At 36.7% G+C, this 17,464-nt stretch overlaps 5 protein-coding genes across 5 annotated transcripts; 2 read left to right on the forward strand and 3 right to left on the reverse strand.

The window, feature by feature from the left end:
* Window positions 1-70: 70 nt before the first annotated feature.
* On the forward strand, window positions 71-4,282 carry BATDEDRAFT_87461 (uncharacterized protein; the record flags this gene model as incomplete). Its single annotated transcript, XM_006678055.1, has 13 exons — window positions 71-212; window positions 694-861; window positions 957-1,153; window positions 1,250-1,469; window positions 1,775-1,917; window positions 2,024-2,107; window positions 2,220-2,717; window positions 2,780-3,007; window positions 3,065-3,239; window positions 3,315-3,404; window positions 3,507-3,760; window positions 3,833-3,967; window positions 4,075-4,282. The coding sequence occupies 13 exons, from the start codon at window positions 71-73 to the stop codon at window positions 4,219-4,221; spliced, it is 2,481 nt and encodes an 826-aa protein (XP_006678118.1). The 3' UTR covers window positions 4,222-4,282.
* Window positions 4,283-4,293: 11 nt separating this feature from the next.
* Window positions 4,294-7,520, reverse strand: BATDEDRAFT_34804 (uncharacterized protein; the record flags this gene model as incomplete). The annotated part of the gene is made up of 12 exons (XM_006677946.1): window positions 4,294-4,603; window positions 4,669-4,875; window positions 4,989-5,183; window positions 5,276-5,383; window positions 5,428-5,478; window positions 5,529-5,893; window positions 6,055-6,271; window positions 6,358-6,486; window positions 6,562-6,763; window positions 6,888-7,078; window positions 7,211-7,321; window positions 7,395-7,520. The coding sequence occupies 12 exons, from the start codon at window positions 7,518-7,520 to the stop codon at window positions 4,352-4,354; spliced, it is 2,154 nt and encodes a 717-aa protein (XP_006678009.1). The 3' UTR covers window positions 4,294-4,351.
* Window positions 7,521-7,873: 353 nt separating this feature from the next.
* Window positions 7,874-8,902, reverse strand: BATDEDRAFT_24001 (uncharacterized protein; the record flags this gene model as incomplete). Its single annotated transcript, XM_006677823.1, has 6 exons — window positions 7,874-7,936; window positions 8,041-8,159; window positions 8,233-8,333; window positions 8,410-8,517; window positions 8,582-8,679; window positions 8,807-8,902. The coding sequence occupies 6 exons, from the start codon at window positions 8,900-8,902 to the stop codon at window positions 7,874-7,876; spliced, it is 585 nt and encodes a 194-aa protein (XP_006677886.1).
* Window positions 8,903-10,600: 1,698 nt separating this feature from the next.
* On the forward strand, window positions 10,601-13,171 carry BATDEDRAFT_87463 (uncharacterized protein; the record flags this gene model as incomplete). The annotated part of the gene is made up of 11 exons (XM_006678056.1): window positions 10,601-10,638; window positions 10,669-10,847; window positions 10,946-11,041; window positions 11,117-11,287; window positions 11,390-11,478; window positions 11,548-11,884; window positions 11,965-12,120; window positions 12,226-12,316; window positions 12,406-12,640; window positions 12,808-12,921; window positions 13,026-13,171. 11 exons carry the CDS (start codon window positions 10,601-10,603, stop codon window positions 13,143-13,145), a joined length of 1,626 nt encoding a protein of 541 aa, XP_006678119.1. The 3' UTR covers window positions 13,146-13,171.
* Window positions 13,172-13,196: 25 nt separating this feature from the next.
* BATDEDRAFT_24003 (uncharacterized protein) lies at window positions 13,197-17,233 on the reverse strand (the record flags this gene model as incomplete). The annotated part of the gene is made up of 11 exons (XM_006677824.1): window positions 13,197-13,441; window positions 13,570-13,693; window positions 13,773-13,865; window positions 13,950-14,273; window positions 14,366-14,531; window positions 14,606-14,768; window positions 14,845-14,909; window positions 15,041-15,493; window positions 15,614-16,355; window positions 16,637-16,896; window positions 17,082-17,233. 11 exons carry the CDS (start codon window positions 17,231-17,233, stop codon window positions 13,197-13,199), a joined length of 2,787 nt encoding a protein of 928 aa, XP_006677887.1.
* Window positions 17,234-17,464: the final 231 nt, after the last annotated feature.

Raw genomic sequence — 17,464 nt, forward strand, 5'->3', positions numbered from 1 at the left:
GTTGAGTGAATCTTGCTGCTTTCAAACCCAAAATTCACAATAATTTATGGCCAATTTTATTCCCCATAAAATGCTTGATTTGGCCAAAATAAACCTGCTGGTCGTAAGCGAATCTCAACTTGCTCAGCTTGCTGTTAACATGTATGAAGTCTTGCATCCTCAATTAGTAATAGAAGGATTTCCACTAAAAATTCAATGTACTGCCAGTTGGTGTAAGCATAATGTTCTTTTTATCCTGGCTCTTATTGCTTTATACTCTTGCTGTCTTGACTGGGTTTACTGTCCTAGTTGTACATATTCTCTAGGGTCATGTCGTTGATTGTATGGTTTATCTCGATCGGTTTGGTTTAGAGAAATGCACATATTATATAAATGCATCTTCTTTTGACTGAATTCATGCGCATCTTATAGTTGTTGAGCATTAGTTAAATCTTTGATAGATCTACAGTAACTGTGCTATAAATCAATTATTCAACTCAAAAACCTTAAAGTTTGACTGGCCTGTATGTGATTCAGATTCCAGGAAACTTTGAATTCTTATTCAGATAGTGATTATAATGTCTTTGAAGTCAATAACTGGATATTCTGGATGCAGTATATTCTGAAATTGGAGTTGTATTCTAGTCAAACTATTCGACAAAATATTCTTTTTAAACACTAATACAATCATTTATGCTTTATTGATGTATTTAGATTCAAAACTATTTTTGGGTACATCGGATGGTGCAATTCTTGCTTACGAAGTTTCAGATGAACCGTCCTTTACAATTATGCTTTCCGAGGTATCCAAGGATTTCTCAAAAAAGCCAATTGACAGCCTTGTGGTTCTTCCAACAAGCAAATCTCTATTAGTTCTTTCAGGTACATAGAATTTACTAGTAATATATAGTTATAACAGTTCAAGAACAATCCAACTCATAATTTTTTATTTGGAATATAATGTGTCGATTTGCTAGATTCCTTGCTTGTTATGTGCGACTATAATACACTTTTGTTACCTTCGACACTTCCAAAAACAAAAGGCTGCTCCTTTATTCAGGCACGACAGAGTGCTATTGAAGCTACAGCTGCAACTCATGATCAATTTGCAGCTATTGTTCGAAAATCAATTATCATATTTACTGCCACTCAATACGAAGTTGTTCAACTCAAGGTGACTATTGATAGCACTTTTTATTGCTTGATTTGATGTATTTCCTGATGTAGCGATGATTTCCAATCGAGTATTGTAACTTACTCTATTTAATAGGAGATTAAACTATCACATATACCTGCCAGTTTAATCTGGTCTGGAGATGATACCATTGTTTTCCCAATAATTGGAGGTGTATTCTATGTCGATACACAGTCTGGAAGCGTTAGTTCAATACTTACGTTGGAGCAACTGGGAGTATCACGTACAACCAAGCCAAAATCGCCGTGCATTATGGTACAAGCACCTGGAGATTTAATGTTCTTTACGTTGGAGGGTAAGATTGATTGCATTGTTATTTTTGTAGATGGTATGCATAAGCACCAAATCAGTGTATTTTAAAATTTGCTAAACCATTGCAATTTTACGCCTACTGTATATATCTGTGCAATTTTAATATATAGAAATTTGTTATCACTTTGATGTTCACAATCAGACTCTGGATAGATTATTTGAGTGGTCGGCCATACCATCTTATATTGGTAAACAACAAGTTGTCTGCAATGTTTTTAAATCAACTTTAGGCTAATGATTGCTTAGTTTACGAGGATTACTATTTGGCTGCATTGATTTGTGATTCAGTAGAGGTGCGGAGTGTAAAGTCGGGTCAGATACTGCAATCCATTTGCTTACCAGATTGCCTAACATTACTTCCAGGGCAACTTATTTTCGCTGCAAGCACCTACAATGTGTGGCGACTACTTCCTCTTGATTTTGAAGATCAAGTGTGTATCACATTGTTATTATGCACTATGCTTCCCACGACTGTTTATTTTGAAAATTGGGTTGTTTGAAAATTTAACATTTGGAATATTGATCATTTATTTTCAGATTGATGAGCTTGTATCTGAAAACCGATTTGATGATGCGCTTAAATTTATTGACGAGCTCGAGTTTTCAAGAAAGGAAGACAAGGTGCGTTTTTGTTCTAGTGTATATATTTACATTTTTCGATTGCTGATTCCTGCAACACTGTTTTCTATTTCATCCTTCAATATACTTTATAATCCTTGTTTGGTCAAAACAGATATCGAATATTACTAAAGTACGAGCACTTCAAGCACATTACATGTTTACCGAAGAAAAGTTGTTTGATGATGCGTTGGAAATTCTTGAAACTTTAAATGCATCTCCGTTGGATGTGTTGGATTTTCTTCCTGCTCTATTTGAAGCTGAAGTGGACTGGAATGCACCTAATGTTGATCTTGATGCAGTCAGTGCTATCTCAGGATACCTTTTGCGAGAACGCGCTCGTCTCGCAAAGTATTGTTTTCAAATTAAAGACACTTCTAATACACCAGTTCAGTCTACAGAAATAGCATCAGCAGAACACTTTATTGCTAATGGCGAACCTTTTATGTCTGACACACCTACGCATGATGACGTTCACCATTTGTCGGTCATTATCGACACCAGCTTGCTTAAAGCATATCTAGCATTGAATAGTCCTCTTCTTCGATCTTTGGTTCGGGTAGATAATCACTGCGATATAGCCACAGCAGAACTTCTTTTTAATCACACAAAGGTACGTGATAAAACTATTTGTTGGCTACACACGCATACCTTTTTTACTTATAAATTATATAGAAATTTGATGCTTTGATAGATTTATATTTTGCAAAGCAGCTACATTTGAAGGCTCTCGAGTGGCTTGCATCGAATATTGATTCAAAAGATTCAGTAGTTCCTTTGGCACAGTACCTTAAGCGGCTCAGTTTATTTGAACAAATGCCACTAGTTTTTAAATACACCCCTCTGGTAATATCTAAAAACGCTGACTTGGGACTATCCATATTCACTGAAGATAGAAATCAGGTAAGCAATACGTTTCAAATCTATGCTTTCTGTGAATATACTTTAACATCTTTATAGCTATCACAGGAAGATAGGGCTCGAGTATACGAATTTTTACTAGATTGCGCTCCATTGCTGGCTGTTAAATATTTGGAACATGTCATTTTTGACCTTTCAGACACAACGCGCTCGTTCCACAATGCTCTTGCATTTGCTTATTTGAAAAAAACAGAACTGCATACGGTTTCGGATGGTTAGTACTATTCACATAAAACTATATAAAGCAATTCTAAAACTATGATGATCATAACGTGTATATATTTGCTAGATACCACTTTTCATACAAAGCTGGCAGAGTTTCTTTGCTTTTCAACCAACTATGATCCTGAAGCAATCCTTTTACGAATGCCATCAGAAGGTAGTGGATTAAAATCAATGCCATGCATGTATTTCACTGGGCTGTATAGGATGCGCCATACTGGCGGTGCACTAATGTTTGATTGTACTGAATATACATTAGGACTGTTGAATATTCGTGCAATAATATACGGACGTTTAAAGCGGCATCAGGATGCCCTGTTTATTTACGTTACCAAGTTGCATGACTACACGCTTGCTTGCAAATATTGTGAGGATCAGTACAATGTTTTAGACTCCGAGTCACTACATGTTTTCACTATTCTTTTTGAGCTACTAATGAAAGCCCCGAATCGTACATTTGAAGAGAATATTGTGTTTCTTTCGACCTATGCAGATAAACTAGACTCCACTGCGGTAATTGAATGGTGCTTGATATTTCTGCATGCAGCTATATTGCATATCTTTAACCTTTCGAGTTGTACTTAGGCCTTAAAGCTTCTCAAGCCTGAACTGACATTCTCAATGCTTGAAGAGTTTTTATCAAAATCTCAAGAAGCATTGATTGATACTAAAAATATGAATGTTGTGAAAACCGCAATGTTACGATCAGAGCGTGTTCAGGTATACTATGAATCATTTTTTGATAAGTTGTCTTGCTGATAGCACCTGATACATTTGATTAATCAACTCAGTTGTTCATTTTCATACAATTAAATTTCAATTACCAGCTTCAACAAAAACTGCTTACATTGCAGTCGAAGCGAGTATGCATCACAGATGAAAATATGTGCAACGTGTGTTTTAAACGGATATCCAACGCCATGTTGACTCATTTTTTGGATGGATCCGTGGCGCATGCATATTGTATCCGTTAGTTTTATATCCTTGTTATACATTGCGGTTATTAATATATTTTTAGTTGATAATCATTGAATATGTCGTTGTTTGAGGTTTGCATCATTGTTCATTTTGATAAAGAAATGTTATTAAGCCATCTAAGCTTATTTACACATCCAATGGACGACCTTTTGCCAGATTGATCACATTTTCTAGTTTTTGAGACTCTTCATCTTGTGTGGGGCTTTTTCTGCGTAGATTGGGCGAAAGTTTTAAACTAATAACAGTGCCTTTATCGTCGCCAACCAGTAAAACTGGCTCGAATTGATTGAATGAGATATGTGTCAACCTGGCTTTACAAACGATTTGCTGCTCGCAAATAGGCGCGTATTTATTCTCGTTCAAGTCGTATACAAACACCTAAAATATTATTAGTCAGGTGGGTAACTACAAAGTTGTATTACAGCTTGGGTTTAATTTAGTACCTTTCCCTCTGCAGTAACTGTTGCAAAAACCGTGGAAGAGTATGGGGCCCAAGCGACGTCTCCTACAGATCCATTCAGATCAAACGACATGACTGCTTTTGGGTCGTTATGATCCCATAGTTTAACTGTCCAGTCTGCACTGGCTGATAAAAAGTAGTTTCCGTTAAAGGGATTGTATTTAACAGTATAAACAGCCATTTGATGGCCCTATAAATCATTACAGGTTAAACATTTGTCAGAATAAAGATCGTATTGAAATTCAAATGTAGTGTGACTATTGGGCAAATTAAAGATTGTTATTGGCCTAGGCTATACATTACCTCAAAGGAAAGAAGATACTGGTTATTATAGTCCTTGGAGCATTTAAATAGCTTTCCCTCTTCAGTGCCAACAATAAACAAATGATCCATTTTTTTATGAAAGTCGAAGCAGCAACCTCCCGCCAGGGAAAATAAGCGGTCACCTTCATAGCCATGATCGCTGCTCTCAATATCGTATTTTAGCGAAATAACATCCTAAGCGTGAATTGTAACAATATTGATTGAAATGAAACAATAAATTAAAGCAATTATTTACAATAGCAATCTAAACAGTTTAGTTTGCATACCGTATGTAGCAGCTCGTTTTTAAGCAATGTCCATTGAGTTACTCGCCCATCAGATGAAACAGAGTAAAAGTTGAGATTGTCATCCAGATCATCTTTTTGCCAAGAAACCTAAGTCACATTAAGTAACAGTGTTAAGTAATTGTTTTGCATACCAGACAATCTAGAATTGCACTGTAGTTTCCAACAAAAATTGCATTGTTTGACTGTAAATCGTCAATGATGAAATGGTTAAAATACATATCAATTTTAATACCTGCCAAACCGGATCAGTATGTTGTCCACCCTTGGTTGTAGATTTAAATATTGGAGTGTCAACTTTCTTTTGGATGTTGTACACTGAAACAGATCCATCATAGAGTCCAACGGCAATCATCGACGGGTGTTGAGGGTGAAAGTGAAGACACATGACACCTGTTTCTGTAGTGTATACATATTCTGGATGAGAGGGATTTTTAAGAGTAAATCCTGCAATCATTCCTGGACCTTGACGTGCAAAGTCGTACGATCCGTAACCAACAGCAAACAAGTCTGGAGACTGGGGATTCCAACATAAGGCAGTAACTTGCTTTTTCTTTTCTTTTTCAAAAATAAACTTCCATAGCGGCAAAAGAGTTCCAGCTACGCGATGAAGCCGTCAATTTAACATTCCCAATAAAGCGTAATTTCCAAGATTCGTGGTAAAAATTGCATAGATGGGTCAGTTGATAATATAGAATATGCAGATTTTCTCGAATAGAATTAGCATGTAGCAATAAAACAGATGCGTTCAAATCTGCTACCTTTTCTATCCCCAAGCTCATCCGAGGCATCCTCCCAGTATTTGTAGTCTTGTGAAATATCATCAAAGGTATTCTGATTAGTCATGCGCTCCACTGTGATCATTGCTTTGCGCAGCTCGGGATTTTTGTAATAAATATCTTCTCCGTGAGCCTCGGATATAATAGTCATGCTTTTTTCTTCATCTTTATGTCCCTTTGCACCACCGGGAGCGGGTGCCTATTTATTGTGTAAAAATTAGATAAATAATCAGCCACTGCTAGTTGTGATTGAAAATAAAGACCTGAACATGAATGATTGCGTACTTTTGATTTTTCCTTTGCAGTCTTTTCTTTCTGCTGAATGTCCTCAGTGTATGAATCAAAAATTATCCATTGGTTCACATTCATACTGTAGGTTCTTTGCGGTGGAGGCTCAGTGTTGGTTGAACGCTCCTGATATAGTTAAATATGTGAGCATAACTATTAATGTGCTATATCGAATAAAATATCGACGCATTTTAATCTTACCCTAAAGGGGTTGTTTACAGTCTGAGCAGCTCGTTCGCTGTAGTTAAATTGATTGCGGAGAGGAAACTTGTTGGTTTTCTTTTCATCATCACCAGTGTCTGCATCAGTGGTCTGCGAGGTACTAGATGTCAGTTTAAAAGCCGCGTCTTGGGTAGGCTCTGTTCGATTATCACCAACTTCGTCACCACGGTAAATCAAATATCTGAATGCAAGCCAAATAGGAATGGCAGGTATGGTTTAGCGTAATTCAACACATTTTTGACAAAAGCATATCCATTGCTAAACATAGATATGTGAAATGGCAAATTTACATCCCACGAACTCACCCATCAAATTCGAAATGGAAAACCACATGGTCCATGTTTGGACTTGCTTTGAATACTCGCTCTTTGTTGCTATATCTTGCGATATTTTGGGGTGCATGAGGATTGTTGGCATTCAGAATGCGAGTAAACTCTTCATCAAGTTCGGCTACTGAAAGCTGAACTTGACCCTGAGGCTTCAGCAAAACTTTTGGCTACGCCAGATTTATATGATAGTCAGTATGGGTCAGGTTAATTATAGTATAGTTTTTGCTTGCAGATATGAAAAGCCAGTTCAACTTGATAACTGAAAATTTAAATAGTTGCAATGGGTTGAGCACACTTACTGGAAGCCAGTCGTCTGCGCCTACACCACTGACGGGAAGTTCAGGACTATCGGTTGATTTTATAGAGTGAACAGATATTGACCGCTGACTTAACCCAGCGTCTGGTGGTGCCTTGTAGAGTTGTACATAAATATAACCGCACGTAAAATATTGAGCAATTTTAATTAGTTGATGAATTACTTACAGTACCCAATGCATATGCCAAATCATGCCAAGGACAGCAGTCGTGATACAATGTATTACATATCATATATGCATCTATATTGAGTCTGATATGTATAAATACCTTTGATTTTCGTTGTGACTTCATGTTTCCGACTGAGGAAAACGTAAACTAGTCGATTCAATCAAATAGACGCGACCTCCGCCAAAAGCCAAATAATTTGGAGTATCGAGTCCATCCAAATCTGAAATTAGCGACATTGTAATTGTAAAATGTTGGTTTTAACAAAATATCGCATATATCATATTGAGTAAAAGTTTTTATGATGCATCAATCAACGAGCATATTTTTTAAAATCTTCAAATACAACTTTTTCACAGATGCATGTTTATTGGCATGGCAATCAATCAAGCAAATGTTCACTTTAGTTTAAAATAGCCTTTAAATTTTGTTTAAATTCAGCTAGTGTCTGAGCCGAGATATGAACAATTATTGATGGTTTACTCAAAAACAATCTTTGGAGTTCGAGGGTTGTTTTCTAAAAGCCATTCTCCAAGCCATGTCTTGATACAAGCAACAAACATTGAATATGCATTTCAGTTTAAATACAGTGATTGATTTAACAAGACTTTGAATTCAGTACTATTAAAATTGGCAGATTACTTACAGCTGGTTGTGATGGCTTTTCACGACAAAGTTCTGTCAGTCCTTGAAGTAGTATTGGATATATATCAGATTCGAGAAACAGCTTGGTGCGATCAGCGGATGGAATGGGATCAAGTGTGCCTAATCAAACACAACATAGTGGGTTATCAGTTTAATTTCAGGAATCTGCAGAAAATATAGAGCAGACCGATACCTTCAGGAAAAAAGAAGTGTATTTCTCGTTCTGCAGCATACTCGTTTTCGCTAAAGTGAACTGCGTTGCGGATCTCATCCTGTCCATACACTGCTCTAAGACTATGCATCAAAATAACATAATTTAGAAATCCGACTTTAAAATATGCAGTCTCGAAATCTAGTAAACATTACTTACGAATTCGGATTGAGAGCACGACCGACTTCAGGGTTTTGGGGACCTACAAACGCAGAGATATCTTGAAAAAGACTAAACTTTTGAGCAAGAATTGCAGAAACTGGACCACTTTTGATGCAAATAAAGTTTAGGCACACTTCAAAATCTTCAAGAATCAATAATGTATTATCACCTTATCATAAACGCAAGATGGTCAGCAAAGTTGGGAGATTCCAGCTCTTCCTGATAAAAATCAGTTGCCTGTTCCTCGGAAAGATGAATGTATCGAGTCTATATTTACAGAATTCTAAATAATTAATGCCAAGAATTTGCAATAGATTGATTGGTCGTGTTTTTGATGGGCAAAACTGCACAACAGCGTCTTATTTCTAGGTCTGTTCAACGGCTTCTGACAAACCTGAATAATTTTATATCCAGCTTGCTTCAAACGGCTTATAATTTCATTTGTTTTCAATGCGACATCTGGTTTAAGAAGAAATAGTGTACGCTCCATGTTTGAGCTTTGAAGACTAGATAGCTGAGCGTGTCGAGCCATTTTAAACTTGGCAAAATTTCCAATAAAATTATGGCCATATTTTCAAGCTATTTGGGCAAACTGCAATTTTAGTATGATAATTTACTTACAATTTTCCAATACAAATACTATAATCATCATATTGTGGCCAGTAAGTAGAGTGTAGCACGATCCAATACAGAATTCAATACTATGGAAGCTCGTTGTATTGACTGATGTAGCTCAATCTTACTTGTTTGAGAATGGCTATATTTTAAAGTCAATGTACGACAGATATACTGACTGCAATCATATATTGTCATTGTATTGATAGTGTCAACCAAACTTCAAGTCAATTCACTTCCAAGATCGACAGCCATATCTAATCCTTCTAGGGAGACTCGGGTCATGACATACCGTCGACGATTGCTTAATCCTAGTAAGTCTATTATTTAAACTGTTGCCATGCTAAATACCTACTTTATTAAACTGTACAAAGCTTGCTTAGCCGCCAATGTATTGCATTGATCTATTGCTTACTATTTGCTACTGTTTTAGGAAGCAATATAACATCTCAGCGATGGAAAGTAATTAGAATAGTGGCAGTAGCTGGCATATGTGGTACAGTTTGATGTTTAAATGCCGGTTGTCACAGATCTGACTATACAACGAACATTCATGCCAAAGATCGTTAAACTAAGAAATGTATTATATATGAATCAGTTTGCTCAATGTCGGCCGCACTGTTTTTTGATTTTGGAGATACACCACATGTTTTTCAACCGGTATGTCTGATTTTTGGTGAAGATGAGAGCTATTTTGATGAGTTTAGGATAAGGTTTGCTTGAAAGCTACAGGTACAATCTTTTGGTGAGTTTGAATAGTAGATTAACACCATGAATTTTGCTTATAAATAGCTACGCAAACTATACCAAGAAAAACGGCTCGAGTTTTTATCACTTTCAGATCAAGATATTCTAGGTAATGAGCTAGATTATGGTTCAAAGCCGGATACTAATTTTATAACTAACACATTTAAACCTGCTGATGTTTGGGATTTTCTGCCAGAATTGAAACTACGTGGAAAGCTGTAATTTAACGGCTGTTTAGCTTATCGACATTATAATTGAGTTGGCCGAGATTCAAATATCAAGTTCCTTTTCAATATGTGCTCCAAGATATTGTAGCACTTATTTTCAAACTCAATCTCTGTTATAGTATTGCGAATCCACATTCCATTTTCTAAATCTTATCTAGTATCAAATAAAGCTGTATGGAACATCTAACAATCGATTCTATGATATTGATACAATAAAATGCGACTTGAATGGTTAGCCAAAAGCAATAGATTCGTATTGTTTGGATTTGATGGGTAGCTCATGCAAATGCAAATATACTTTACACATGTCTGCAGATTAGCCAGTTTAAATTGCTTTGCCTTCGGAGTTGCCTTTATCACTCAACAAAGTAGCAAAAACTAGAACAATGGAGGTTTGCACAAACTGCTGTATATAATCAACCCAGGAAGCACTAAGAATCTGCCATGTGATGCGTATTAATAAAATGTTGTATGGAATTGACAGAAATTATGTCGGGCTATATATGACTACACTGGAACTACAGATGAAGAAATGTCCTTTTCTATAGGAGATAGGTTTACTGTATTGGATATGGGAGCTGTTGACTGGTGGTAAGACCATGATTACAGGATTCCTCAACACTGGTGATATTTTGCAGTTTTTCAACCTTGCCTTCTTTTACAATAGGTACGTGCAGCAGTGTGATAGCTCAAAGGAAACTGGATATGTTCCCAGCTCTTATGTAGAAATGCTAGAACACGACGCTGAAAAAGACCATATCGCGTCTGAACAACCCAAAGCATACCAAGAGATTTCTGCCGATTTACACCAAAAGCAAGTCAACGAGTTGTATCATACCAAACAAGGTAATCAATGAGTTGACTTGTGTCACAGAGAAGTACAGGACATGTCAGTTTCAAGCTTATTGGATAGATCAACGTTGACAGCTTTCTGGTTCAATTAGATTCAGTATCAGAATCGAGTACAGGATCGTACACCAATTCAAATACATACTCGGATAGTGATGATGAATCAAGTGATGATCAAAATTCAAAACGAGGTAATTTTTGATGGATTCTATTGCATTTATTCAATCAACCGATTCACCATGATTCCCTTACTACCTATACAATAGACGATGCTGTCAACAATATTATAGCCCAGCAACGTATTAGCAGGAAACAATCGCGAGCATTGCTGCATCAACAAAAACGCAGACTAGTTGGTCCAGGTTTACCATTGAAAACCATTGGTCAATTGCCTTATGGACTTTGCTATTCTGCATTATCAGAAGCATATAATGCAGGTAGGTATTTATTTCAAGGTTTACTGCATAATTTAAATAATCTAAATGCATAATGCATATTGACACATTAATATTTTATCACTATCTAAAACAATGTCATAGGCCAGGGAAACATTGAAGAGTTTTTATCTCCAGAACTGAACTCATCAGGTATAGATTTTGTAGATCTTCATCTGGATAGAAAAAACAAGGTAGCAGAACAACACTAGTGATTGAAATTAAAACAACCGCGACTCATCAACTTGATTGTTTCAACCTAGTTGCGTGAGATAAGCTCCACGCTCAGTATTGCCTTTAGCATACTTGATGCCAAGCATATTCGAGACAAACAAATACAGTTTCCAATATGCGGACGACAAGTACGAATGGCACTGGTGGATAAATCTAGTATTTTAAGTAATATACATACAGTCTCTGCATACATGCCTGAATCCGAACAAGCTTGGCGATTTTCATCAAAAGCATCGTTACTTTTTCCTAAAGACGATGAAAACACTTGCTTTCTTAGAGCAAACAACATTGAAATCAGTGTGTGTCTTCTTTTTGAACTATGTGTGATGATCAGAAATCCCAAACAAAAACAAGATTCAAAAGAGGGTAAGGTTGTATGGTTAAATGATTCGAGCTTACTGAATCCGTATATTAAACGTATTGACTAACTGGTTTTGCTATAAAAGACAAGGCTTTTGTAGAGGTATCTCTTGGATGGGGACTACTTCCGTTGTTTTCAGCAGATGGGCCATTGATTGAAAACAAAACATATGAAATCAATTTGCACAAGGGAAACCCATTTCAAAAGTCTAATGAAATTGATGAACCTCTAGCTAAACGAGGTGAGATAATTGAGATAAAAGTGTAAATGCAAGAACAGCTGGCTGCATTTTTATGTTGCTCTGCATTTACTGTATTAAATAGATACTAAACAACAAACATATCAGGCTTTCTTCAAGGATTGATGTTTCAGCATCAACTTCCTCAAATCCATATCCGTTTATTAAAATTGAGCAAAAACATGGTCAAAAAGCTAAAGTGAGTGCATTCCAAGTATCTGTAACTTGATAAAAGCTTGCCATTGACTTGAAATTAAACTGCATTTTTGCACAACGTGTTTATCCAAGCCATTTGCCCACTGTGATAGTTGGCCAGCTTTCTTTATGCACAATATTTTCGCTTTATAGGCAGATTCAGGCACGAGTACTTTCCACTACGATACGTGAAAACTGTGGACATATCGATGCCATTTATGAGCCAGTGTTGGGTATTTTTCCAAAAATACTAAGGCAACCTGATATTCTTCAGGCAGTGGCATTAGCATGGAATCAACATTTCAAATTGCTCACCAGTGCTGAAAGGGTAAGGCTACGATTTGAAATGTGATACTCTTGTTTTGTAGCTTTAAACTCAAATAGCTACAATATGGGTCGACTATCTTGGAAAAATCAGGCACTTTGCCATTTAAATTCATATTTTAATTCCACCTTTGGCGCTTTCAATTGTTTGGGTTTACTTTACTATTGTAGCGATCGTTGAGCAAGATACTTGAACGTTTTGGATACTGCGTGCTTGATTTTTGGACTGCTGTATCTTTCAAGGAGCTTTCAGAGTATAACATTGGAGATTATAATGCGTTAAAGGTACACATGTAAACATTGCTACAATCGCCTATATTATATAGTATTCAATCCATAAACTACAAACTTGAAAGCATGTATAGTCTAACTGAGATTTTATTTGACAGACGAGGGGCTCCTATATAAAAAAACTTCAAGATTGTGTATCGGCAAAATATTTAAAGGGAAACGTTTCAGAATTATCTTTTCGACCATTTAATATAGACGAATTGATTTTTTCAGCGTAATACCAAAAACAATAAATTGACTTGACAAAATTTAAAGCAGACAGGACATTGTCATTTGAGATCTCGCTCTATTTCTGTAGCCAATTCCTTGAGCTTTGCTAAATTCCGTTCAACGGGCGGTTTTGCCAAGTAGTTTAGAATGGCAGGCTTTGATTCAAACGTGTACTCCACTTTTGATAGCGATGTAATCTCCAAAACACGACTTGACATCATGCGAAGCTTTTCTATATTGATCATGCCTCGAGCTTTCGACTGGTTTCCATCGTTTATAAATGTCAAATCTTTTAAATATATTGCTATTTGAAAAAGCGATACAATATGTGATTAGTTGTGAGGTTGGACAGCAAAAACGCTTTGGCATATGCTGACATTCAGGTTTTTACTGTATGACCAAGCCATTTTAATATAATAAGCGCGCACTTACGCAAAAATGGAACCATTGGGGGTACTGATGCAGCCAGTTGATCCCGATAGATTTTCATATTTTTAGATGGATCTGCAATCTTTTCTACCTCGCTCCATAGTTTTTTTGATTTTTCGGGTAGTGCCTAAATCAGTCAATATAGTTTAGGTTTCAAATTGAAGCCATCAACTGCACTACGTTACACAAATTCAGTAATAACCCACCTCCCATGTTTTTTTCAATCTCTGAACTGGAGTGAGATTTAGGCCTGCGATCAACGAAAAAGTGGTAAAAAAGTTGTTCAAACTCAACGACTCCTACACCACAAATAATTGCAACATATTTTAACCCTAATCATCAAAAATAATAGCGGCATGGTGAAAAATGTTGTGGTTACGGACCTTGATAAGCTGAATGAATTTCTTCAAGATCAAAGTTCTCTTTTTGAGATCTTTAACTTTTACAAGCTCTGTTGCAGTCCAATACGACTCCTTGTCAAATCGCTCGACAAAAAATTTGAAGGATGGAGAACTGTCAATATCCCCACTCCATATTTCATTGAGAAATTCAATAGGCTGGATACTTCTAAAAATACCACTATTGTGAATGCAGAGCTGCTGGGCTACTTCGACAGGCTCAAGGTCCAAAAACATGCTTTCTATTGTTTTTCCTCTTCTCTCTCCACCCAAAGTGTAAGTGGCAAGAAGATCTTCGTACCACACTTTCTGTAATAATGAGAGGTACAAGCATAATTAAAAAGGTCAGTTTCGCAAACAGGCATAATTTTCATTATACTTTGAAACCATTAAAATCATACTCGTCTTTCAACTAGCCGTGTGATTTCGTAATGCTCTGCTCCAAAGTCGTGATCACGGTATTCCGAAATTTCCTTGAAAAATCTGTCAAGATGCTGACGAAGCTGACTTGACAGACCAAAATCGTGCCAGTGATGCTCAATCCACAATTGAAGAACAAATAAAACACTTTATAATTGACGGTATTATTGAACGTATCAAGTGCATTGAAAAGCAATAAGCAATTTCAAAACGGAACTTACCGACGCTGAGTGGGAATTTTCATTGAATTAAAGTACTCGATATCTTCTTGGCTTGGATTTAATGGGAGATCACAATAAAATCGAGCAATGAGTTGATCAAAAAACTCAATTGGCGTTATAAATGATCTAAACGTAAGAAGGATCACATCTACGAATGCATTATCTATTTATCAGATAGTTAAATATCCATATTGCTTTTATTTGGAGTACGTTTGAAGAGTTGGTTAGCAAAAACTTACCTGTTTCAGTTGCATCGGCTAATATTTCAAAAATCTTTTCAAGAGTGGCTGCAATGATCTGGGTTCTAACGAATTTATACAGATTTTAAACTAATATTAGTGACACCATGCATGGTACTAAAATATGCCATATATACATGACCAATCGATTGGAATTGACAATCAATCCAACATTGTGATGCAGGCCTGCACATACTTTCCCCCAATGACCTGCATGCACATTACATCTACGCCTCCTTCGTTTACGCATGTCGTGCTGTAAGCCTTGGCTTTTTTGACTATAAACAACTCTAGCTGCTCATCTTCCTTGCCAAAATAATCGACTCGACGATCAAGCTCAGCAATCACACTCTTATCTTGCATTTCAAATGTATGAGTTGCACAATCATAACCTCTTCTCTTGCAAAGATTAATTAAGAGCTGCTCAAGAGTCATGGTGCTTGGAATTTTGAGAACAACAACACTTTCATCAATGTAGTGCATTTTCACCAAAACCATGGAAGCTGAGTCATCCGATGTCGAATCTGTAACATTAATGCTTTGATCAAAATTGATAGGACGTCGTCTGAGTGTTGCAACAAACTCTGGCCGGACAACTGGTTGCGAATAACTTCTCCGACGACCACTTCGAGAAATAATCGAGGCACTACTACATTTCCAGTTTTTGCAAGGTTAAAAACACTGAAAGTTTAAGATATAGCGTAAAGATAAATTCCACGGCTCTAGTAAATGTGGGGTAATCAACAATTGAGTGAAAATCAAAACGAACCTTCCCAGTTGATCAGATGAGATTATCTTATCTTTGATTCTATCTATTGGCTCGGTTTCCAAAGCACTTCTAGAGCCTGCGTAATTGTCTAACAATGGACTACCGCCATGGAGTAATGAAAAACTATCTCCATCGTACTTTTGCTCCATAATGGTGCTTGCATAACTTATAGATAGCTCTTCCGGAAACATGCTTTGCGATACAAGAGTGGATTGTTGAATGTCTTCTATATCATCTGCCGTTTGTGGAGGTACTTGATTTTGTGACTCTGTTGAGCGCGATATTTCGTTTTGGCTAGCCATAGTGCGCCGTAAATTCAAAATCGAGTCAAATTGCTGACTGGATGAAATATCTACTGATTGCATCAACTTTCTATTTTGTTCTATACTTGGGTTTGTATAAGTATATGGCTTATCGTTCACAATAGAAGCAGAATGTGGACCCGATGCACGTCCAACAGAATCAGAACCACGACTAATGATTGAAGTTCTAATTTCAAGGTTAGCCAGATTCCGTTTTCCAAATACAGCGGACAGTGCTGATTTGAAACCAGACTTGAATCTTGCCGATCCTTTTAAGGATACAACATCGGCTTGGTCTAATTGAGTCGATGAAAAAACGTCGCTACTCATTCGTGTGGTAGTCTGCTTTGCTTGTGGAGAAACCAAGGTTGACCCTCTTCTTTGATTAAAGGATTTGCCCAAATAGCTAGACCCTACTGGTGCTAAAGGATATAATGATGCTATATTACATTTATACAATTTGAAAGTGGCCAAAATAAGTGTTAGTTTGAATGAACTGGTGTGCTTTAATTAAAGGTGTTGGCTTGAAATAAATAGTATGGCAGCATGTTTAATTTTTTTAGATCCATACTACGCTAAAAGCCATTAAAAACAAAAGGTTTTAAACTCTTGACATGATAAAAACTTCCATTTTGTCTAGCCACTGTCTACCCCAGACAATGGTAGCGATAATCAATCCATCTCCAAATGCAAAAATTGACATATCACGCTATGATCTTACCGATGGTCCCCGCAATCACAAGTTTGTCTATCTCCTTGAAGTTGCTTAGTGTCTGCTCAGGATCAGTATCAAATTTCTTTCCGCCAGGTAAAAAAATGGTTACATGCCACCCTTCAATGGTGATTAGCTTTTTCTCCTCTACTTTTTGAACAACTTCTGATATCGACGTGTCTTCGTCGGCTAAAATCACGGTTGTATCTCCTGTTGGTAGCTGTACGCGCACATAAAAGTCATGAGCAAATTCCTGACCCTCGGTTTGGCTGAAAGAAATAATGAATAGACAATAACAAATTATAGTTTAAAACGTCTTATCGCAGTGATTTACACATGATGGGGTTTCAATTCTATTCCAGTATTATCATGCATTTATTGGATTTGGATATATCTGGATAGCCACCAAAAATATTAGCATCAATGTTTAAAATTCAACACTTTTGATACATACTGAGTTAATACTGTTGTCAACAAACTTGGGGCTAATCCACTATGGCTTGCTGCATTTGAATGAGCTGTCCTTGGTATTGTTGACGACGCAATGGATAACATCGAGGTTCGATAGGACGCAGCTTGGTGTGTAGTTATCTTGGGTGACTCCATAAAAGGCACTATAGCTACACTGCTGAAATGCCAACTTTTATTGATTTATTTGCAAATTGTAACTCGAGATTCAGTTAAAAATAGAATCTGTTTAATATGAAAAGTGTGAATCTAATGGCTTCATTAAAAGCACGACCAAAATACAATAATTAAACCTTGAAACACTTCCAGCATACAGCGCAAGTATCAGAACACAGTTGGCTGGCGACAGTAATCCTTTGTCTTACTGAA

This window comes from Batrachochytrium dendrobatidis (assembly GCF_000203795.2).
Source record: "Batrachochytrium dendrobatidis JAM81 unplaced genomic scaffold BATDEscaffold_4, whole genome shotgun sequence".
Classification (NCBI taxonomy): domain Eukaryota; kingdom Fungi; phylum Chytridiomycota; class Chytridiomycetes; order Rhizophydiales; genus Batrachochytrium; species Batrachochytrium dendrobatidis.